We start from the raw sequence: 18,509 nt of genomic DNA, 5'->3' as shown, positions 1-18,509 counted from the left end.
AATAGGAAGCCAAATAAAATGAAGAGTTTACATAGTCAGATGGGAGGTCATAGGAGCTACAGGTATTTGTTGCCTGGTTTGCATAGTGCAGGCAAGCTCTCAACCCTTCAGTCCACAACTTATCAAATATCCTTCTGAGGGTTAAAAAAAAAAAAAAAAAAAAAAAAAAAAGCATAAAAAGCAAAGCATTACAGATCCTAGGAAAAAAAAGTCAGTGTCATTCAAGATATTCTTGGCTGCCTTCCTGGCACTAGAAAAGCAAATTACCATTTTATATGTGCTCTTCACAAAGGCATAATTGCAGTAAGAACATTTACTATATTTTAGCATCTTACAGTTTGGGAAGCCAAATTCTGTAGCCATATTCTTTTTTTTTTTTTTTTTTTTTTTTTTTTAAGGCAGTTCCGAACATTATAAGTTATTGAGAATTGGCTTACGTAGTTTGTTTTGCTATTCCATTTGGTCATGTAACAACAGCAATGGGATTACAATAACAAAAAGCTTAGAGACTCAGAAACAGTGACTAGTTGGTCTCTTTCATTCTTCATTTTACATCTCCTGTTATGTACAGTACTACCTATGAAATGTGTAACTCATCTTGAATCCGGGCAACTCCCAAACTGTATCACTGTGAAATTCAACCAGCACAAAATTCCCAGTGGAAGTGAAGTCTGCAACCTTCTCTGTCCCACAGTAAGGGCCAACTGCAGGTGATGTAGGTTGGCTTCCATCATGTATGAGCAAATAGTCGTAGACACATCTGTCATTAACTTCCAGCTCAAAGAATAACATTTTAAGAGAGATCTGGAGAAAATACAACAAAAGCACTGTTTTCAGGTTATACCATTTTCTCTTATCTTTTGTAAGTAACAAGCAGAAATAGTTTAAATTCCTTATGTACAAGGTACTGCTTTCATTCTATGTCTGCCACATCTTGATCTCATACTGTAATACAAATTAATACCAACTTGTTTGCTTAGTTCATCAGCATTTGGATTGAAAGGAAAAATGAGAGACAAGTATGATGCTTTTTTTATGCTTTAAATTCTTTTCTCAAGCAATACAAAAAACAACCTGTGCAATGTGCCGGTTTTATAGTAGGCACTCTTACCTAGAAATTATTCTTAGCAAAGCCAACAAAGTACAAACTAAATTCATAAAAGTCTCACATGTGTAAAGACTTTCCCTTGATGATCACCTCAAATCAAGACCCAGCATAAGGTCTTAAACTGAATTTGTTTTCAGATTTTCACTCTGAGAATGTCTCCTCCAAAAAAAAAATAAAAATCCACCAAAACACAACACACCATTGCAGCTGTTGTTCTCTAAGGCAAAAATAAATTCCATTAGAGAACACTACTGCAAACAGCAAAGGAATTAATCTGTGCCTTACCTTGTATCCTACTGGAGAACTGATAACCCAGAAACATGCTCGTTTTTTGGGGTATTTATTGGGATAATTTGGAGAGGTGATGACTCCATTTGAGTCTCTGAAAGTATCTCCACAATTCACTTAGTAGTAAAGGAGAAGAAACAGAAAGGCATGTTAACAAGTATTTTGACAGTAAAAGTAGTGAGCTTGCTTGTACTCTTTTGTATTTTCCTCAAGCCAAGAGCATGCTATTATGAAAATCTACTGCTGAAGTAGTTTATTTCTTTATGTTTGTATCAGCTGTATTAAAACAACAAAAAACTTTCCTGCTAAAATAATTTGGGAGGTCAGGGAACAGCTGAATCTAAAGCTATACTACTTTTACAATGAAATGTTACCACATTACCATAGCATCCTAATGGGACTACCTTACTGCACTTCCAGAAAAGAATTAGGTTAAGTATTTGAGATTGCATTATTGAGCTAGTTCTAATGCAATCTAGAAATTACTCCATCAAGCCGAATGCAAAAAAGTAAAAAATGATACTAGAAAAGTACATCTTCAATTTATGTTTTAAAAAGTTTGCAGTTTAAGTTGAAATAAGGCAATAACAATACCCAGTTACTTGGTTCAATGCCTGAGACCTAAAATCATGTCGCAACACAACAGAATTTTATCCAGCAGTTCATAACGCATTCTCATTCTTTTAAAACAGACACCCCTGAAGTGAATTCAGTAAGCACTGAGTGTCATGTGACATAACAAAAGCCTTTTATTTGGAAAGTGCAAGTTACCCAAAGTTAGGCTCTCTGGTTGCTTAAAACATCACAATAGCTTGAAAACCATACGGCCCACATCTTGACTTTGCTTCTCACTGGTGCTATTTCTCATGGAGTTCTGCAGTCTTTTTGCTTGCATTGCTCCTATTAGTCATCGTATTGTTTTTATTTAAATAAATTGTTATAAAGATGCAAGGAAGCCTAGCTCTGAGAAAAATGCGAGTGGGTACTCAGGATTCCTAACATGACAACCATGCAATATCCTGTTTTGTCTCCTGCTAGCCTTCAGCCCCATCACTGCCTAATCCCTTGTGTTACTAATACCCACTGGGGATGTAAGGAAAAACATGGAAAAACCTGCTCTGGTGTACATGCTTAAAGTTTCAGTTCTTCCATGCAAATACTATTAGTCTTGTTCTCCAAGTTCTGTAAAGGAGCGTTCATACCCCTGCTGTAGGAGGCTTTGAATCCTGTGGCCGTAACCGTCTCATCAGTTGCAAACTCTACCAGCATTGTAGATCCAGAAGCAACCACGGAAGGTAGCGGCCCCTTCCCACAGTATTTGTCCAGCAAGACAGGAGAATTCTTGCTGTTTCCATTGTAAACCTTTATATAGTCAGAAGAACAATCTGAGGAGGTTTGGAGATCAAAAGCCTCAAACTGCAGAAAAATCTTAAGAAACAAGAAAACAGATGTTGGGTTTACTGCTATACACAGGGAAAGACTCAGACCATCTAACTTACGAAGTGATCTAGGCATTTCCGTTAATTTCACTATCCACATATCACAGAAATTTGACTTTCTGTATAATGAGAACACAGAATTTCATCTAGTGTCCCTGCTACTGAGCCTCATAACAGATGTTTGACTATACCTTATTTTTAAAGTCACCTATTCCTAACTGGATAAAAATCAAGTTAAATAATATATCTGATGGTCTTATAAAAAGTCTTATGAAAATTGTTAAGACTTTGTTTTCATTTACTATGTTACAGAATAAATGTCTTGTTCCCTGAAAAGGACTCCTACATGCTAGTCATAATAATAAAATAATGCTGTGTAGTCCTGACACTGTGGTTCAAACCTTCTTTCTCCTATTAAAAATTACCTTACTCCGACGAATGCGGATCAACCACAGGCAGTTGCTATTGTTTGGGTATGGGGATGGGTAATTGACAGAGGAGAACGAGCCTTTGGGTTTTGGCAACACGGAGCTACAGCAATCTGAAGGGAAGAACCAAACAATGCTGAAGAGAATGAAAACTGAACAAAAGTCTTCCAAAAGCATCGGACAACTCTCTTCAACGATCATCATCAGTTGAGATTGTAAAAAAAAAAATAATAAAAAAAATGTACCTACTTTAAAAACTATTCAAAACCTGTGAGCAAACTAAAGCTACTTAAAAGGGTAATTAGCTGCTTCAGCTACTTTCTTTTTGAACAGGGCTTCACTCACACATTTCAGTTTACTACTAAGAGGCCTGGATCTTTCATGAACTTGCTTAACCTCAACCAATAGCAGTTTCAATTATATCAGTGCATAAATTCCTGTCAGCAAATGCTTGTGTATTCTTACATGTATGCAAATTCAAGCTTAAAGCCAGATTCTGTCAAAGCAGAGATGGGAATGCGCACTGGAGGAATACAGTAAAATAGCACTGAAGTCAGGCTAGAGAGTTAGTGATTGGTATGCAAAGAATTATCTCATTTGTCTGTTGTCTTTCTATATATAGTCTTCATTAGTTCATTATTTAACTCTCCAAACTACAAATTATGAATAGATTACATGCAACCATAGGAACTTATGACATCTTTCCCTTGCTCCGTACTTTCCCTGAGACAACTGGACTTTTGTCAGTTTCCACTTATGATAGTGTTTATTAATTTCTGTGGGTTTTGTTGGTTTTGGTTTATCTAGCTTTTCTTCCCAAATATACAGATTAATTATGTAATTACATAATAGTGGTATTGACATGTGATTCACCCCCAGCCCCACTATCAAGAATACATTATGATGAATACAATTAAATACTTATTATTGCTAACTTTGAGACTATGAGAGACACAATTAAGTTGAAAAGTTGTCTTACTTATATTTCAACTGAGAAATCATCTCTGAGAGGGTTTCATCTATACCTAAATACTCAACTGAAGTAATGCTGATTCCTTCTGATTATTGATTATTTATCTGAGCTCTAACATAATTCAGAGCAGAATTTGGTATGCTAATATTCAGACAGTAATAGTGTTTCCTACTGTTCTGGTGAAAACCAATTGAATAACATCTCAAAAATGTTAAATACTATATAATTCAATTAGCCTATGCACTGGGAGTTGGTGCAAAAACTGTGCATTGCAGGGGAATGTTCAGTGGTTTACTTACATTGGTTTGTGCATCTCTGCTGAGGATTTCCTGCTCTAAAGGAATGTTAAGTATTTCTAGACCTTATGGTACCACAGTGATGAGTAACAAATTGATGGAGGCAAGGAAGTAGAAAACTACACAAAAAGGCAAGGGAATTCCCCTCAGACATGTTCTAATAAGCCATACTTCTAGCCCTACAGTCAGATTTTAATTGAAAGAAATCATAAATTCACTGGCACTACTGATGAATATGACTGAACTTTAATCATGGCTGTTGATCACTCATATGCTTTGCAACGTTCAGAGCTTTCCTGAAACAAGAATCTGACAGCTGGCTACCATGATCGCTCATGGATTTTGCTTTTGTCAAAGGGCAGGGACTAGGTCAGCATAGCTCAATGACAGTGAATTACTGAAAGCAAATTTCCTTTTACAAGAAGGCTGTATCTTGGCCACAGAGACAATTCTGTTCCACATACATACCAGCACTCTTGTAGGGTTATGGGGAGATGTACTGTGGGCTGATTTCCTTTGGGGGATGTCTGATGGTGCCTACAGGCATCAGCCAGGTAAGGATTCACACTATCTTCCTGCACTTACTGCACTTGTAGAGCTTGTTGATTTTAGCCACGTCCAAGTTACTCAGCCCTTCTCTCTGTCCAATGGGTACTGAAGGGTTAGGGATGGGTACAATAGTTGGTTTCCCAGGAGTGCTGGAGAAGTCATACCTGTAGAAATAAGGCACATTTCTAAATCACTTCTATTAAGCAGTGACTCACTGCATGATCATGTTGATGAACCACACAGAACTTCAATGGGAAGGGGCAAGAACCTTCTCTAAAGTCAGTTAACCTTCCATGAAGAAAAACTGTGGTAACCATTTGGGCACAGCAATTGAAAGCAAGGAACAAAAAATGCATTGTCCTAAGAAGAGCTTTAACCAGTGCCCTGACAAAATGAACTGCATCCCACCTTCATGATTCAAGAGGCAGAAAATCAACAATAGTTCTGTCACAGTTGCTAATTATCTGCTATCTGTGAGGTCCTGCCTCCTGATAAACAAGTTTTATTTCACTGTCTTGTTCAGAAGTTGTTTCTTGTTAGTGCAAAATACAGAAGATACATGCTACAGGCTTGTATGTTATGGAATAAATGCAGCCTTGGTGTTTCTGGATAAATAATTTTCAAAAGGCTGCCTACATCTTAATGATGTAATTTTTTTTTCCTCTCTGCACCCAAATATTGTTGTCAAAATTATTTCATTTAGAAGTAACTAGTTACAGCCCATCATAGATTTTGGAACTGTTTTAGCTCAGTGACTCAGATGTTGTAATATAGCCGTGTCAAAGACCTCTAGCAAGAGGCACTAGTACAGTGACAAAAAGCATTGTTCTTTCATCTATCAATATCAACTTTGTTTTCCAGGAATACTGCTGCCAAAATATACTCTCGTAATTAGATCTATTAACTCAATTTTAAGTGAACAGCAAAAATCATTCCCTGCACAGAGTATTTCCTTCTCTGAGTATTTGCCTTCATCTGAGCACATCCTTTGAAAGGACACATCAAAAAAACTTACGCGCCGTAGTGCATCACAGAAGAGTAGTCATAGGGAAGGCCCAGATTTTTGGACTTCACTTTTCCAAAGTTCCCTTGTTCCCCTGCAAGGTGAGAGAGCAATGTTTCAATCAGAACAATATTACTGCTGTCAGACACTGCCTGCTGTTATAATCAATATGACTGCTGTCAGACACCACCTGCTGTCATAAGACTAACTTAGGATACAAATCATCAAGTCATTACACACTTACTCTCACTGGATCTTGTGTCTTCCAAAACAACCAGAACTGTCTGAAGCCCATGGTAGCCTATTTCCACTGAATCTGGTAGGTTTCGGAATATAAACTGAGGCAAATAAATCAAAGTTTCAATGTAATTCGCAAATCCAATTCCATTCTCCAAGGAAATGTATTAATCTTTCCACCTAATACATCTCTCCAACTTCTGATACAGAATGAGTGTGAGACCACAATAGAATGGTGTAACAGGCAAACCTGGTCCCTAAGTTATCAGCTGTGTTCTGGCTTTGTCTCTGGTCAGCAGACTCATCAGCAGTGACTACAGCCAAGTGACACGACTTACATGAAGCAAGGGCACTCAGTAAGATCAGTTAGAAGCATTCTATCCAAATACAGCTGCTGAGCACCTCATTACTTCATCTGCTTAGCCTTAAAAACCACCTGTAAGAAAGCATTACATTGGTACAGGACTGGGGCCCAGAGGCAGACTAGAATTCATTTCCCCTTGCATTAATTCTCTAGGTTAGGCACCAAAGCTAGTCATCAAGTCTCCCGGGACAGTCATGGGAGAGAGAAAGAAGCGCAGTCAGAGGGAGCTTCATCCCATTTTAATACAAAGGCACCTGTTTTCTCTCCATTGACTAGAGAGCATTTGAATTTCACCCTGGGTCTCTTGTCCATAAGACAGGTAATCAATATCAGAACAGAGAGCTGAATGCAGTCAGCTTAGCCTGGAGGTTGTATTCCCTAACCACTAAGCACTCCCTCCCAGTTCAACATCTGTACCTTCATTATTATAACTAGTGGTTTGTAAACAAACCATCTGGACAAGAGTTCAGCATTGGACACTTATCAGAAGATCATCCTATCTGACTCTTGAGTTTGCACAACTTGGCTGGCAAACTTGCAATCAGAGCCAGTCTCTTCCAGTAATATTCGTCAGTGCTGGTCCCAGTGAGGGCTAGGAAATGCAAAAAGAAACTTCAAAATCCTAAATTATACAAGATTTGTGAATAAACATGACTTTGGAGCTTTTCATAGCCCAAAAACCAAGTTAAAGCTCAAACTGGTTCTCATCAGCACTGGCTTTCCCTACTATTAGGTTTTTATCTCTGTTCCTCTTATCTACAATACTGATTCCAGAAGAGCACAGTGAAACATTTAAACATATGGCTACTGTTCAGTATGTATGTGCTTTGCTGAACTGTTTTATTTAAAAAGGTGTTAACACCAGCCCGGCTGGACAGAGGTGCTGCCAGCAAACCAGAATCTGCCTCATCACATGCTAGAGAGATCTAGTTGTCCAGACCTGCACAAATGTAGGAACGTAACCCATCTTCTCCACTAAAATCTACCTCTGCCAGCATCAGTGTGGTGATTCAGAAAACTGAAAAGGAAGCTCTGGCTGTAGGCTACGAGTACAGTTTTGTTCCCAAGAAGTTTGTGAAAAAACAAGCTGAGTTTCAAGTAGCTCAGTGGACAGTATTTTGACAAAACAGAGAATTAGGATGGCTTCCAAGGTGAATTGAGGGGTAAAAACAAACCCAAAACATCCATAGTAATGCAGTCTTAGCAAGAGTAAAGCAGATTATGTGGAAGAACTGAGAACCTACAGAACGCCTTGGGGTCTAGTTCTGCACCGAGGTCAGGGGAATCTGCCATCAGCACTGTTAGCAGCACATTTTTATGTTAGACTAGCAGCCTTTATGAACATGACTGTCTTTTGATTTCCCCTGCATATCTTTGCCTTTTTTTTCCCCTCCCAACAGGGCTTCTGCTGCACACACTGCATTCTGCCTCCCTTGTCACATCAGTCTTCTCAGCCCCTACTCCTGGTGAATGCTGTTAAAACACTGAAGATATTATCCCCCTTTTTGCATAGTCTTGTCTCCCTCTCGTTTTCCCCCCTTTCATCCTTTCAACAATACTGTGCCCAAATCAGAGCTTGGTTACATCTGTATACTTTAGGGATGATGACATCTGAACCTGTAGACTTCCTCCTGCAAAACTGGTGTAAGATTTTACTTATATCTTGTATCTTTGGTACAACTTTGTTTTTAACTCCTCTTTCCTAGCACATCCTCTACTTTTCAAAATGACACCCCCTTTTTATACAAGAGCAGCATAGAATTTATATCAAAATTATACTGTAACACTCAAGCTGAAACCTAAATAAAGAACAGTACAAATGGAATTCACTTAGGATATCATGGGAATAGCTGAAGAAAAAGTTTGGAGAACAGTGTGTTAGGAATTTGCAATAAAAACAATCAAGTTCCTTCTGGAGAAAATAGATATATTAAATTTTCTAATGCCAGCTGAAAATCTTATTTGCTGAAAAGACATTTTAGAATCTGTTATTCAATTGTCCAGTCTCATTTATTATTCTTTATTTTCTATAATTTATTAAATACGCTATTATTTTATTACAAATGCAAGTTGTCCAGCTTCTATAGCTTTCAGAAAAATGGTTCTTTCAATCCTTTCTTCCCCTGCTTTCATCCTCTGTATCACTTTCTCACTTTCCTTTCCCTAGGACATCCTACCATTCTTTTCCCTTCTTTCCTTAAAGCCAGGAGCTCTTTATATACCCCATTTTCTCGGTACATAGATTGTGGGCACACCCCCAAACTACTTCTTTTGCATTCCTCTCCCTAAATAACATTTCCCATGTTGCCCCTGCTACAAATTTACCAGTCCTGATTGCTCCTCATTGCTCCTTCTCATGACAGTGAGAAGGATTGTTTGCTCTTCAAGGAGAAAATATCAGTTCTTCCTTGTGTCACGCTGGTCCCAGAATTTCCCACATGCTGGTGGCTGCATGGGCTGTTATTCTCTCTCCATCAAGTCCTGTGTTCTCATCCACAATCTAGACTACATGCCTTCCTCTGACTGCTAATGCCAAAGCTTCTGCTGCAATTCAGCCAGCTGCTAATAATTATTTGCACTGCTATTCTCAGAAGTAACATTCACGTGTGTATCTCAAAGTGTTTTTCTCTTAAGATTTAATGGACCTACCTGCCATAATGTGTTCCCACACAATCTTGACAAACTTGTCCCGATCGCTCCGTGCCTGTTCATGGATGAAACCCAATGCGTGGTTCATTTCATGCTGAATTGCTCCTTTATCCATACAGCCGTTTTTCATCAGGCCGACTGCTTGACGTCCTCCAATTTTTCCAAAGTAAGACCAGCAGCTAAAAATAGGCAATCAATATTAGGCAATGGTTGCATTCAGCAAATACAAAGAAATACATATACTGACTAAACCACCAAGGGCCTCCAGATGTGCAGCCACAGAAAGGGACCCAAATAGTCACTGGTGTGAGATACCTTGCCTACTGAAAGCTGCCAAACGGAAACCACAGAGGGAGAAATAAAGTCTTTGTGATAAGTTTTAAAACAGTAAAATGACTTTATCAAACTTAGATGAAGCAATTCAAGTAGTTAAGCAAAGAACCTGAAAGAATTATACTTCTTTCTAAATTTTATCAAGAATTATATCCCATTATATTTAATTAAGTCCATGCACTTATTTCTGCAGCTTATTAAGTTATATAACTGCCAGTATAGCTAAAGAAAAATGAAAAACTGCACCTGCTCTCTCAATCTTGACTCTTAGGATAAAAAGAGCAATTACTCAAATTCAGACCAAAACAGAAAAGAAGCTGAGAGACCTTTTGGGTGCTTCCAAACCTTGGAGACAGGGAGCTTACCTCTGCCCATGTTCAACATACACATAGTCTGTTTCAGTAGTACGATTTACAAACTTGACACAGGTCAACGTGGAGACCTCTTGTAGAGCATCAGCAATCCAAGACCTCTCTGTCAATGCTAGAATGAGAAAGGGCCCAGGAAAGGTTTTCTGTTGTTAGTTAATCAAAAACAAGGTGCGTTAACAGGGTGCATTCCCCCAAATCTCTACAGCACTCTTTACATTTTTATCATACAAGTATAATCAGAAAAGCTGCACAGCTTTCAGAGATCTCCAAGTTGATTAGACTTTGAAGGGGTATGTAACAGTTGATAGAACTGTTAAGGTTGTTAGAGCCAGCCCTCAGCCTTCCACTGCAGGTAGCTATTGGGTGATGGAAAGCAGAAATCTGACATAGTTTTCTCTGTTTAGACAGAGCAGAAGAAAAAGTTTCAGATATAAATAATTGGATTAGAATATCCCAGATGAGCCATCTGACCTTAATTAAGCATGGAAAAAACAGCTTGTTTATCAGAGGTAATGAATGTCTGCCACACACCCCTTGAAACCATTTGAGACAGTGTTCAGAAGCTCAGAAGCTCACTGTTTCTATTCAGGTACCAAATATAGATGGGAGTGTTTATCTGCTTTTGAACGTTTTGGCTTCCTCAATTATGAATCATCTATGACTACCTTTTATCTTAATTTCCTCATCTTTAAAGCGTGGAGAGAGTGAGGCAGAGAGAATGACTGTTCCCTAACCACAAGGCCACGTGCTGCAGCGCTGGAAGCACACAGAGAGAGAGGCAACCTAGATAGGACTGGGCTTTCCTTACCCAAAATGAAAACACAAAGATCCCTTTCACCAGAATGGGAATCAGGCCCAGACTGTATTTTGTTTCCATACCAGTTTCCCTCAGAGATCTTTTTGAAAGGGTCTCTGTGAAAGCTTCACATGAGGAAGGTCCCAACAGGGGAGAGATGAAGGACGCACACAGCCAACGTGAAACTTTTGTGAACAAAATTTTCTAGATTAAGGCATGCTGCAGCCTTTTCTATTCAGACAAACCTATTGACTGACCCCAGAAAAAAAAATGAAAAAAAATATCTAAGGAGTTGTCCTTCATTTTTGCCTCCACAGGATTTCCAGTGCAGGAATGTTTATTTCTATGAGATATTTGAAAGAAAAATCGCAGTGTTCAATAAAGTGCTTCTAGTGGTAATTTCAAGAAACACACTCATAATGTGAACAAATTATATTTTTTCATCTATACTTGCTAAATGCCAAAGTGCATTGTAGCTAGCATTTGTAGCATTGAAACTAGTATTTGGAATTAAAATTAACTAACTGGTATTTATATAACAAGTACTGCCCAAGTAACCACATTTTAATGTTTATGCCTAAAATATTTGGAGTCTTTGCCACAATCGTGGGGCCAAGAGAATAGCAGAAGAGACGTGTTGCTAAGCTCACATTTGGACTAAGATTCCATTCAGTGCATGACACAAAACTATAAAATAACAGAACATACAGACCCGAAGATCAGTGCTAACTTTACAGCATCCATATGCATACACTTACAGAAATCAGAAGAGATGTTAACCGGAACCTTGACTAGTCCATCTTGTGACTTAGGCCATAAACAACTCTCACAGTTAATTGCACTGCGTTGTGCTCTTCTCAAGAGGATGTCTCCTTCATGCACAGCTATTTCACTCTCTGCCAGATGAAGAAAATGAACATGCAAGGCACTTAGAAGGCAAATAGAAGTACAAAAGGGAGATAAGAGGTATGCACCAACCAAGTTTTTGTATGTTTGAAAAATTTTTCCGCTGAAGCTTATTTTTCAGTCATTTGAAAAAGGAATAGTGAATTAAGACTGAGTCTAGCATACATATTGTGCTAAAACTGATCAGGCTTCCATTTTTTTCTGGATAAGAAAAACTGATATTAGTATAGGTGTCATAGTGCAGCTGTAATGAGAGCAGTGACTACATATATTTTAACTTAAGGAGCTTTGGGAGCCCTTCAGAGTGGAAGGCTGAGTACCATAAGTTATATATATTATATATAATGTTCTCTTCATTAGAGCTTGTGGAATTAAAGAAATCATAAGTGATCTCCGAAAAAAATGGGATGAATCATACGAAACAATAGACTATTTCTATCATGCATATGGAATGCATGCTAGCTATTAATTTCCAGGTTAGCTGTTAATTTGACATAAGATATTGCAACGTGCTCATCAGTTCTGACTCTGAAATACCTGGCATATGTTTCTCACAGACAAGAGCATTGGTTATTATGCCAAAAATGTACAACGTCTTGGGTACAGCAGAGGGTGAAGTGACTTATGCCACATAGTAAATAAATCAAAGTCAGAAGTATTCTTGTTTGCTGAGGCTACATGTGGAAAAGAGCATTCCATATAATAATTACTCAATAATTCTTCTTAATTTCTTTATTGTGACAGTATAAAATAATCAAACTGACTGCAACTTTAAAACACATCTGAAATTTGTGAATTACTTTCCACTGATGCTGAAAAACATTTTCAAAGAGAAAAATATACAAAATAATGAGAATAAGGTATAGAGAAGCAACCCCCCACCAAAAACTGCTCTTATTTACAGAGTAATTACAGTTGAACTCACCTAAGTCATTGTTTCTTGTAGCTATCTGCAAAAGAAAAAGTATATCTTTTTACACATGCTTATCTCCATAGCAGAAAAATTCTATAATGCAGAGTCACAGCAGTAAAAATGTATAACTAATTTCAAGATAGCAACTGAGCAGCAGTAAGATCTTAGCATCTCAGAGCAGGGACACACCTGGACAGGTTTACTTAGTACGAAGTTACAGAGAAATGCTAATTGACTTGGCAGAAGAAAATACTTCATCTTCAAGTTTCTGAGATGATCTTCTCTGCTCTGCAGCTCAGTGCTCAAAGCTGTGGCTAGCTTACTTGGGACAAGTTTTATGGGAAAGCTGCTGTTAACAAGTGTAACAAAGTTAGACAACAAGTAGTAGTTCCACAAAATAAACAAGCTGCGGGACCTCAAGAGAATTGCCAGGCTCTCATTTCTTATTTATCTTCAGAGAAAACAGAGGAAGTGGAGCAATAGGAAAGAAAATCCAGCAACCTTGAAGTGACTCATCTTTAAGAAGAACCCATGAGCCGCTGCAAACTCCCTCACTGCTGACCTAGGGACAGGATATCTGGCAGCAGTCTGTTTACAGCAAAACTGAATGTCAAGGAACTCTTTGATCCATCCATACTGACTACCTGTCCTAGAAACTCCTTTGCTTGCTGCCAGGAGCCACCTTGCTTTGTAGAGAGCAGCTGTCAGCTTGATGCTTGCGTGCACAGCTCTCAGCCAGGCATTGCTGGCCAGGAGCAGTGAAAACGTGTTGGAGCTAGAGCAGAACTGAGTGTTAGCTGGTTCCCCCCACCCAGTACCTCATCATGGGATATAGTCATCACTGGCAGCGACTGTCTACTGGAAAACCACTAGCTCCCTGAGTTTTGCCTTCTCACCTCTGTGACAACCTCATTCTTTTGATGTCCAGGATTGAAAGAAACCTAGAAAGATGGGGAACTCTAAATACTGGAAAAGGAGCACCGTAAGAGCAAGCCACACAGTAGGGATATTTGTATTTAAACCGTATGACCACCACAGGCAGGCAGATGTTGCTTTCTCATCCAAGCTTCAGTCTCTGTGCAAATATCTGGTGCTATAGAAAAACCTAAGGATGTGCTGCAGTGGATCTTTAGGTAGCAAAGAAGAAAAACATGAATTTTGCCTCTGCAGACGTTTCCAAGGAATTTACGTGGTTCACAGCAGGATTTGGTAGAGGGCACCCTTCGAGACAGACAAGTGGGCTGCTCCTTAGTTTTAATATCAACTAAAATCTTTCTAGCAAAATTCTTAAATAAAGCCTTGCTACAAATATTTTAATTTTACCATTCTGATAGTTTGCTCCTAAGCTTTCTAAAGTATTCTATGTTTCTGTGACTTGCAGAATTAATCTAGTTATAATTTCCACATGGAATATATTGCAATTAGGTGCAAGCATAAAGGACCCTTCTTGCCCTTGGCTGATGAAATTCAGAAGCCCTCATTAGTTTGTTACACTGGTAGCCAGAGGTCTTCCTGTACAATTCCAAGCAACCTCAGTGTCTACTCAAGAATCAGGTGGAAAAAAAGGCAGGGGGACTCAGAGGAACACATTTCTACTGCTACACATCACAGAATGACCAGGGAGAAAACAAAAGTTATTAGACAATAAAAGCAAGAGAAAAAGATCAGATCACTTTGCAGAGCCTGAAGCTGGGTCAATGCAGGTGGGACAGAAAGGCCCTTTGAAAATCTGTCATGCATTTTTACATATCCATTTCAGGCAAGGCTGTAGTACTTTACTGACTCCAGTTGTAGACCACAGACCAAAATAACCCAAGTCAGGAGACTTACTGTTGCTTACTTCATTTTCCTGACTGACAAAAAGAATTGGGTATTTCTCAAGGCTACTTAATTGCTGAAAGTCTTAGATTACCTCCTGACTTAATGCATTATCAGCAGTTGTCTTGTAGATACAAATTTCCTTTTTGATGCTGCTTGTCCATATTATCTAACTTTGCATCTTTTTTGATATTCTGCCAGAATCTTCAGGACCAAAAACTTGAAGATTATCTGTCCAAACAATTTGACTACACACCTGTAATTTGTGTTTCTTCTCCTGTGTGCCCTCCTTTTTTCTTACACCATCTTTTGACATGTCCTTCTTAGCCACAGTGTCCTTGAGCTGCCAAGTATGTTATCACTGCCATTTATTAAAAATTGTATTTTGTTTATCACATTCTTAGTGATTTTTGTTTAGTTTCACCTTCACTCCACAACAGAGAATAAGCAATGAACCAGAGAGGACTGGCTAGCCTATAGCTTCCTTTGTTTCTGATAAAATCTAATCTAAATCCAAACCTGACCTGAAACCACAAACAACTGCAAACATCTTCCTAATGCTTTTCAAAAGTCGTTTGGGCACATAACAGAAGTCCTGATCTAATGCTGCTCTCTAGTGGCTTGCCATTTGTGTAAGTGGGACACTTTTTCAGGAAAAGGTCAGGAACTCCCTATCATCACACATAACCTGTTCACTTTTTTTTCTGTTTATACAACTTAAAACAGTAGCTGATTCCTGCAGAAAAAGCTTGTGACTATGAAATGCCAGTCCTGTAATGTATGCTGACAAGTGATACATCAGTTTTGGCCCTGTCTCAGAACTTCATTTTAGCATTTGGAGCTTTTTACTTCACTACTCACCTTCTCCATATACTTTATTTTAAACCCTGGGATTGATTTTATTGATGAGTCCTCCTAAAAGCTTTTGGAAAGTTTATACTAAAGATCCCAAATACTTTTGCGACATCACACAACTTCCACCTTGACTTCATGTTATAGGTCATCTGTCCCATTCCCCCATATACCGTGCACGCAAACAAGGCAGCCCATGGACAAGGTCAAACAAGGTGTTAAATTACATCCAGAGTCTACCCACAAACAAAAGACAGGAGTAAGGCTAAAGACAAAAATACATAGGTCCAAGTTCCAGCAAGGAGACCCAGAGCAGAGGTAAGCACTCCTACAACATAGCCCAAACAGAAAGCAAGGGCCCAGGCCAGAGGTTAAATGGAGCCCTGGGCCAATGGCAGAGGCTGTGGGTGGAGGCCCCAGGTGGGGCTGGTTGGGGGCCATCAAGGTCTATTGGCAGTGTCCATCTCTGACATTTACAGCATGTTGCACCAGACTTCCTCATTCCCTGCGTCCCTAGTGTGGACTGTCCAGGGAACACAACTGCAGGTTGGATAACTACATTCTCAGGTTCACCTGCTGGATCATCACTGACTTCTTCAGAGCCATGTTGACTCAGCCTCAACATGATATTCATCCCTGTGTCTGCTGCTTCTGTTTTCCTTCTATATTTCTTCTAACCATGGTGGGTGAGCCAGCACAGGCAAGCAGAAGAAACAACTGCAGACCCACGGCTGAAAAACACATAGATTTATTTTTGTTACCTTGCCAGCCAGGGGTTCCCCGAAGCAACATCCAGAAGAGACACAGGCACCACCGAGCTCAGTCCATACTGGAGGGTTGCTGACCTGCCATGGGTTCGTGCAGGCATGCTTTACCACCATGCTGTGATCTTAACTGGGCTTTTTGATCTTCTCCATACCAAGGCAGGGAGATCAAGCATGTCTGATAGGGCACCTCTAAAATCTACCGAATACCTATGTTACCTATACACAGATGTGCTACTTGTCAAACACACAGAGGATGAACAGTAATAGGTATGATATATGTGTTGTCCTACATTACTACTCCCCAGGCTTTACATGTTCCTAGCTGCAACGTTACTTACCGTATTTACAATCCCCCCTGCCAATCTTTTGTTTCCATCCCATTCTCTTCACCAGTCTTCTGGTTGGTGGGGATATCCCATGGGTTATCCCAGGATAACCCACTCCTCCCAACACACAGATATTCAAGAAATACAATCACTCATCCTGGATCCTTTTAAAAGTTTGACTGTACTTTCCCATGGCTTGGGCACAATGGGACTTCAGCAGCAGTTACCCACTTTGCTCAGCAGCTAAGCAGTTTCATAGGAGAGTTGCCTCCTGTGTGAGCATCACCTGATATTTCCTTGGATTCAACCCTTGTAAGGAATGATCTGGTTAGGAACCTTCCTGCCCTGCTCTGTAGTCAGTGTCAGCCTCAGGAATGCACTGCTTTCTGGCAATAACCTTATCTTCCCCGAGAGCCCCTTTTATGTCTTGCTTATATATTGATTCTGTCAACTTTGATAAACTGCCATTTATTTTTTTTAAATATTGTGGTTATTACATTTTTACATGCACTGTATGTTTCTACGTGTCAGCTTCAGACATCTTCCGCTTTTTATTTCTACTGCTCCCCATGTCTAGGCATGATTGCTGCCTTTTACAATGTCTGGTATACAAATGTTTTATTTCTCTCTCAGGTATGTCATTTTCTTGCCATTTACAAGTTTTTATCCTTTTAGTTGCTTGTTTTATCTGACTTTTTTCTTTTAGGGAGTTAACAGGTTTAAAATGTCACATTACTACTGCGCATTTTCTGTCTCTTTCTGTGCAACGAGAACAATGAATTTACAGAAACACGCAAACATATATACATGCACATATGTATCCCCACAGTGGCTTTCAGGGAAAGAAATCTGAATCTTTTCTTAAAAAACAGTTTCCATACATTACAGACTCCTTTCAGGTGAAATTTCTTCATAGACACATCAGACAGCTGGGCAGGAATAAGCATTTCTTTCACAAATCTGTCAAGATGAAGCTTCAGAAACAGAATAGGTTCTATTTGTGTGTTTGTAGGGATACTAGATGTCTTGGAAATAAATAGTAGTAGGCTAAAAATGACAGAAAAATGTACAAGCAGGTGATATTGTTTGGTATTTTCTTACTGTATCTCATTCAAAGAATTTTGAAAATATATTGAAGTACTATATTGAAAAATGGGATGGTTAGCCACTTTTCACGAATAAAGAAATTCAGATGCTGACTCATGAAAAAGCTCCAGGATCACTCAAAAGCAGAACATAAACTAAAAGCCAGGAGTCCTGTGTCCCCCCTCCCTATGGTAGATGCTACACCTTCCTGACAAGGAGTATTTGGTAAAGGAACAGCCTCTGGTCTTCATGTGTTCTCTTAAAAGGGCTTATGAGGCAGTTGGGTGCTGTTACCTTTCGTCTAGACAAGAAATTAAGCATGTGATTAAGGTCAGATTCTCCAAGGTGATGAAGAGAAGCACCTTCATCCACATTTAGGATTTGAAACAGGTATGCTACTTCTCAGAAGTGCTTATTACCTGTGGCTTTCAGAGAGTCCAGGGATTCAGCTTTGAAAGCTTTGTCTTGAAGGAGCTGTCTGGCTTTGCATAAGTGAAGCTTTGCTAGTGTTTCTGTGGTTAGTCTCTTCATGCTACTAAAGAAGTACTTTGCCTTGAATCCTGAGGACTGTAGGTAGAGGTTGCTGCAGTGCTGGTTAGTATGTAGTTAATGGGAGGGACTGCTTTTTTTTTTTTTTTTTTTTCTTGCAACGTGGAAGATGGTTATGTTAACTTCATAAATATTTTGTTCTGAAGTGATGGCTATTTAGTTATTTTCAAAGTCAAAATACACGATACGCACAGACATCTCAGCTTAAAACAAGCACAGTGGATGATATAAGTGTGTATGATTAAAAGACCAGGTGGAACCTTCAAGACTGTTGAGTCTGGCTACTGCTGGCCTGTGCACTAGCATCATAACTTCAGATGTGCTGGAAGAACAAGGCAGCATGGAGACACCATGTAGGTCACTCACCCCCTGGGAAAATGGTGGTGCTCTTTGCAAAAGCAGGGAGAGGAATTTAGGAGAATGTGGTTATACTAGCTCCCTTCTCAGACTTGCGATGT

At 39.2% G+C, this 18,509-nt stretch overlaps 1 protein-coding gene across 1 annotated transcript; it reads right to left on the bottom strand.

Moving 5' to 3' along the window:
• Positions 1-573: 573 nt before the first annotated feature.
• Positions 574-12,911, bottom strand: LOC309878300 (astacin-like metalloendopeptidase; the record flags this gene model as incomplete). Its single annotated transcript, XM_082760603.1, has 11 exons — positions 574-804; positions 1,394-1,512; positions 2,599-2,824; positions 3,261-3,376; positions 5,118-5,245; positions 6,097-6,178; positions 9,335-9,513; positions 10,033-10,150; positions 11,593-11,730; positions 12,666-12,690; positions 12,843-12,911. The coding sequence occupies 11 exons, from the start codon at positions 12,909-12,911 to the stop codon at positions 574-576; spliced, it is 1,431 nt and encodes a 476-aa protein (XP_082616729.1).
• Between the last annotated feature and the right edge of the window lie 5,598 nt (positions 12,912-18,509).

Source organism: Aythya marila, assembly GCF_965140915.1.
Source record: "Aythya marila genome assembly, chromosome: 5".
Taxonomy (NCBI): Eukaryota; Metazoa; Chordata; class Aves; order Anseriformes; family Anatidae; genus Aythya; species Aythya marila.
This window is presented reverse-complemented; position numbering and strand designations above follow the sequence as displayed.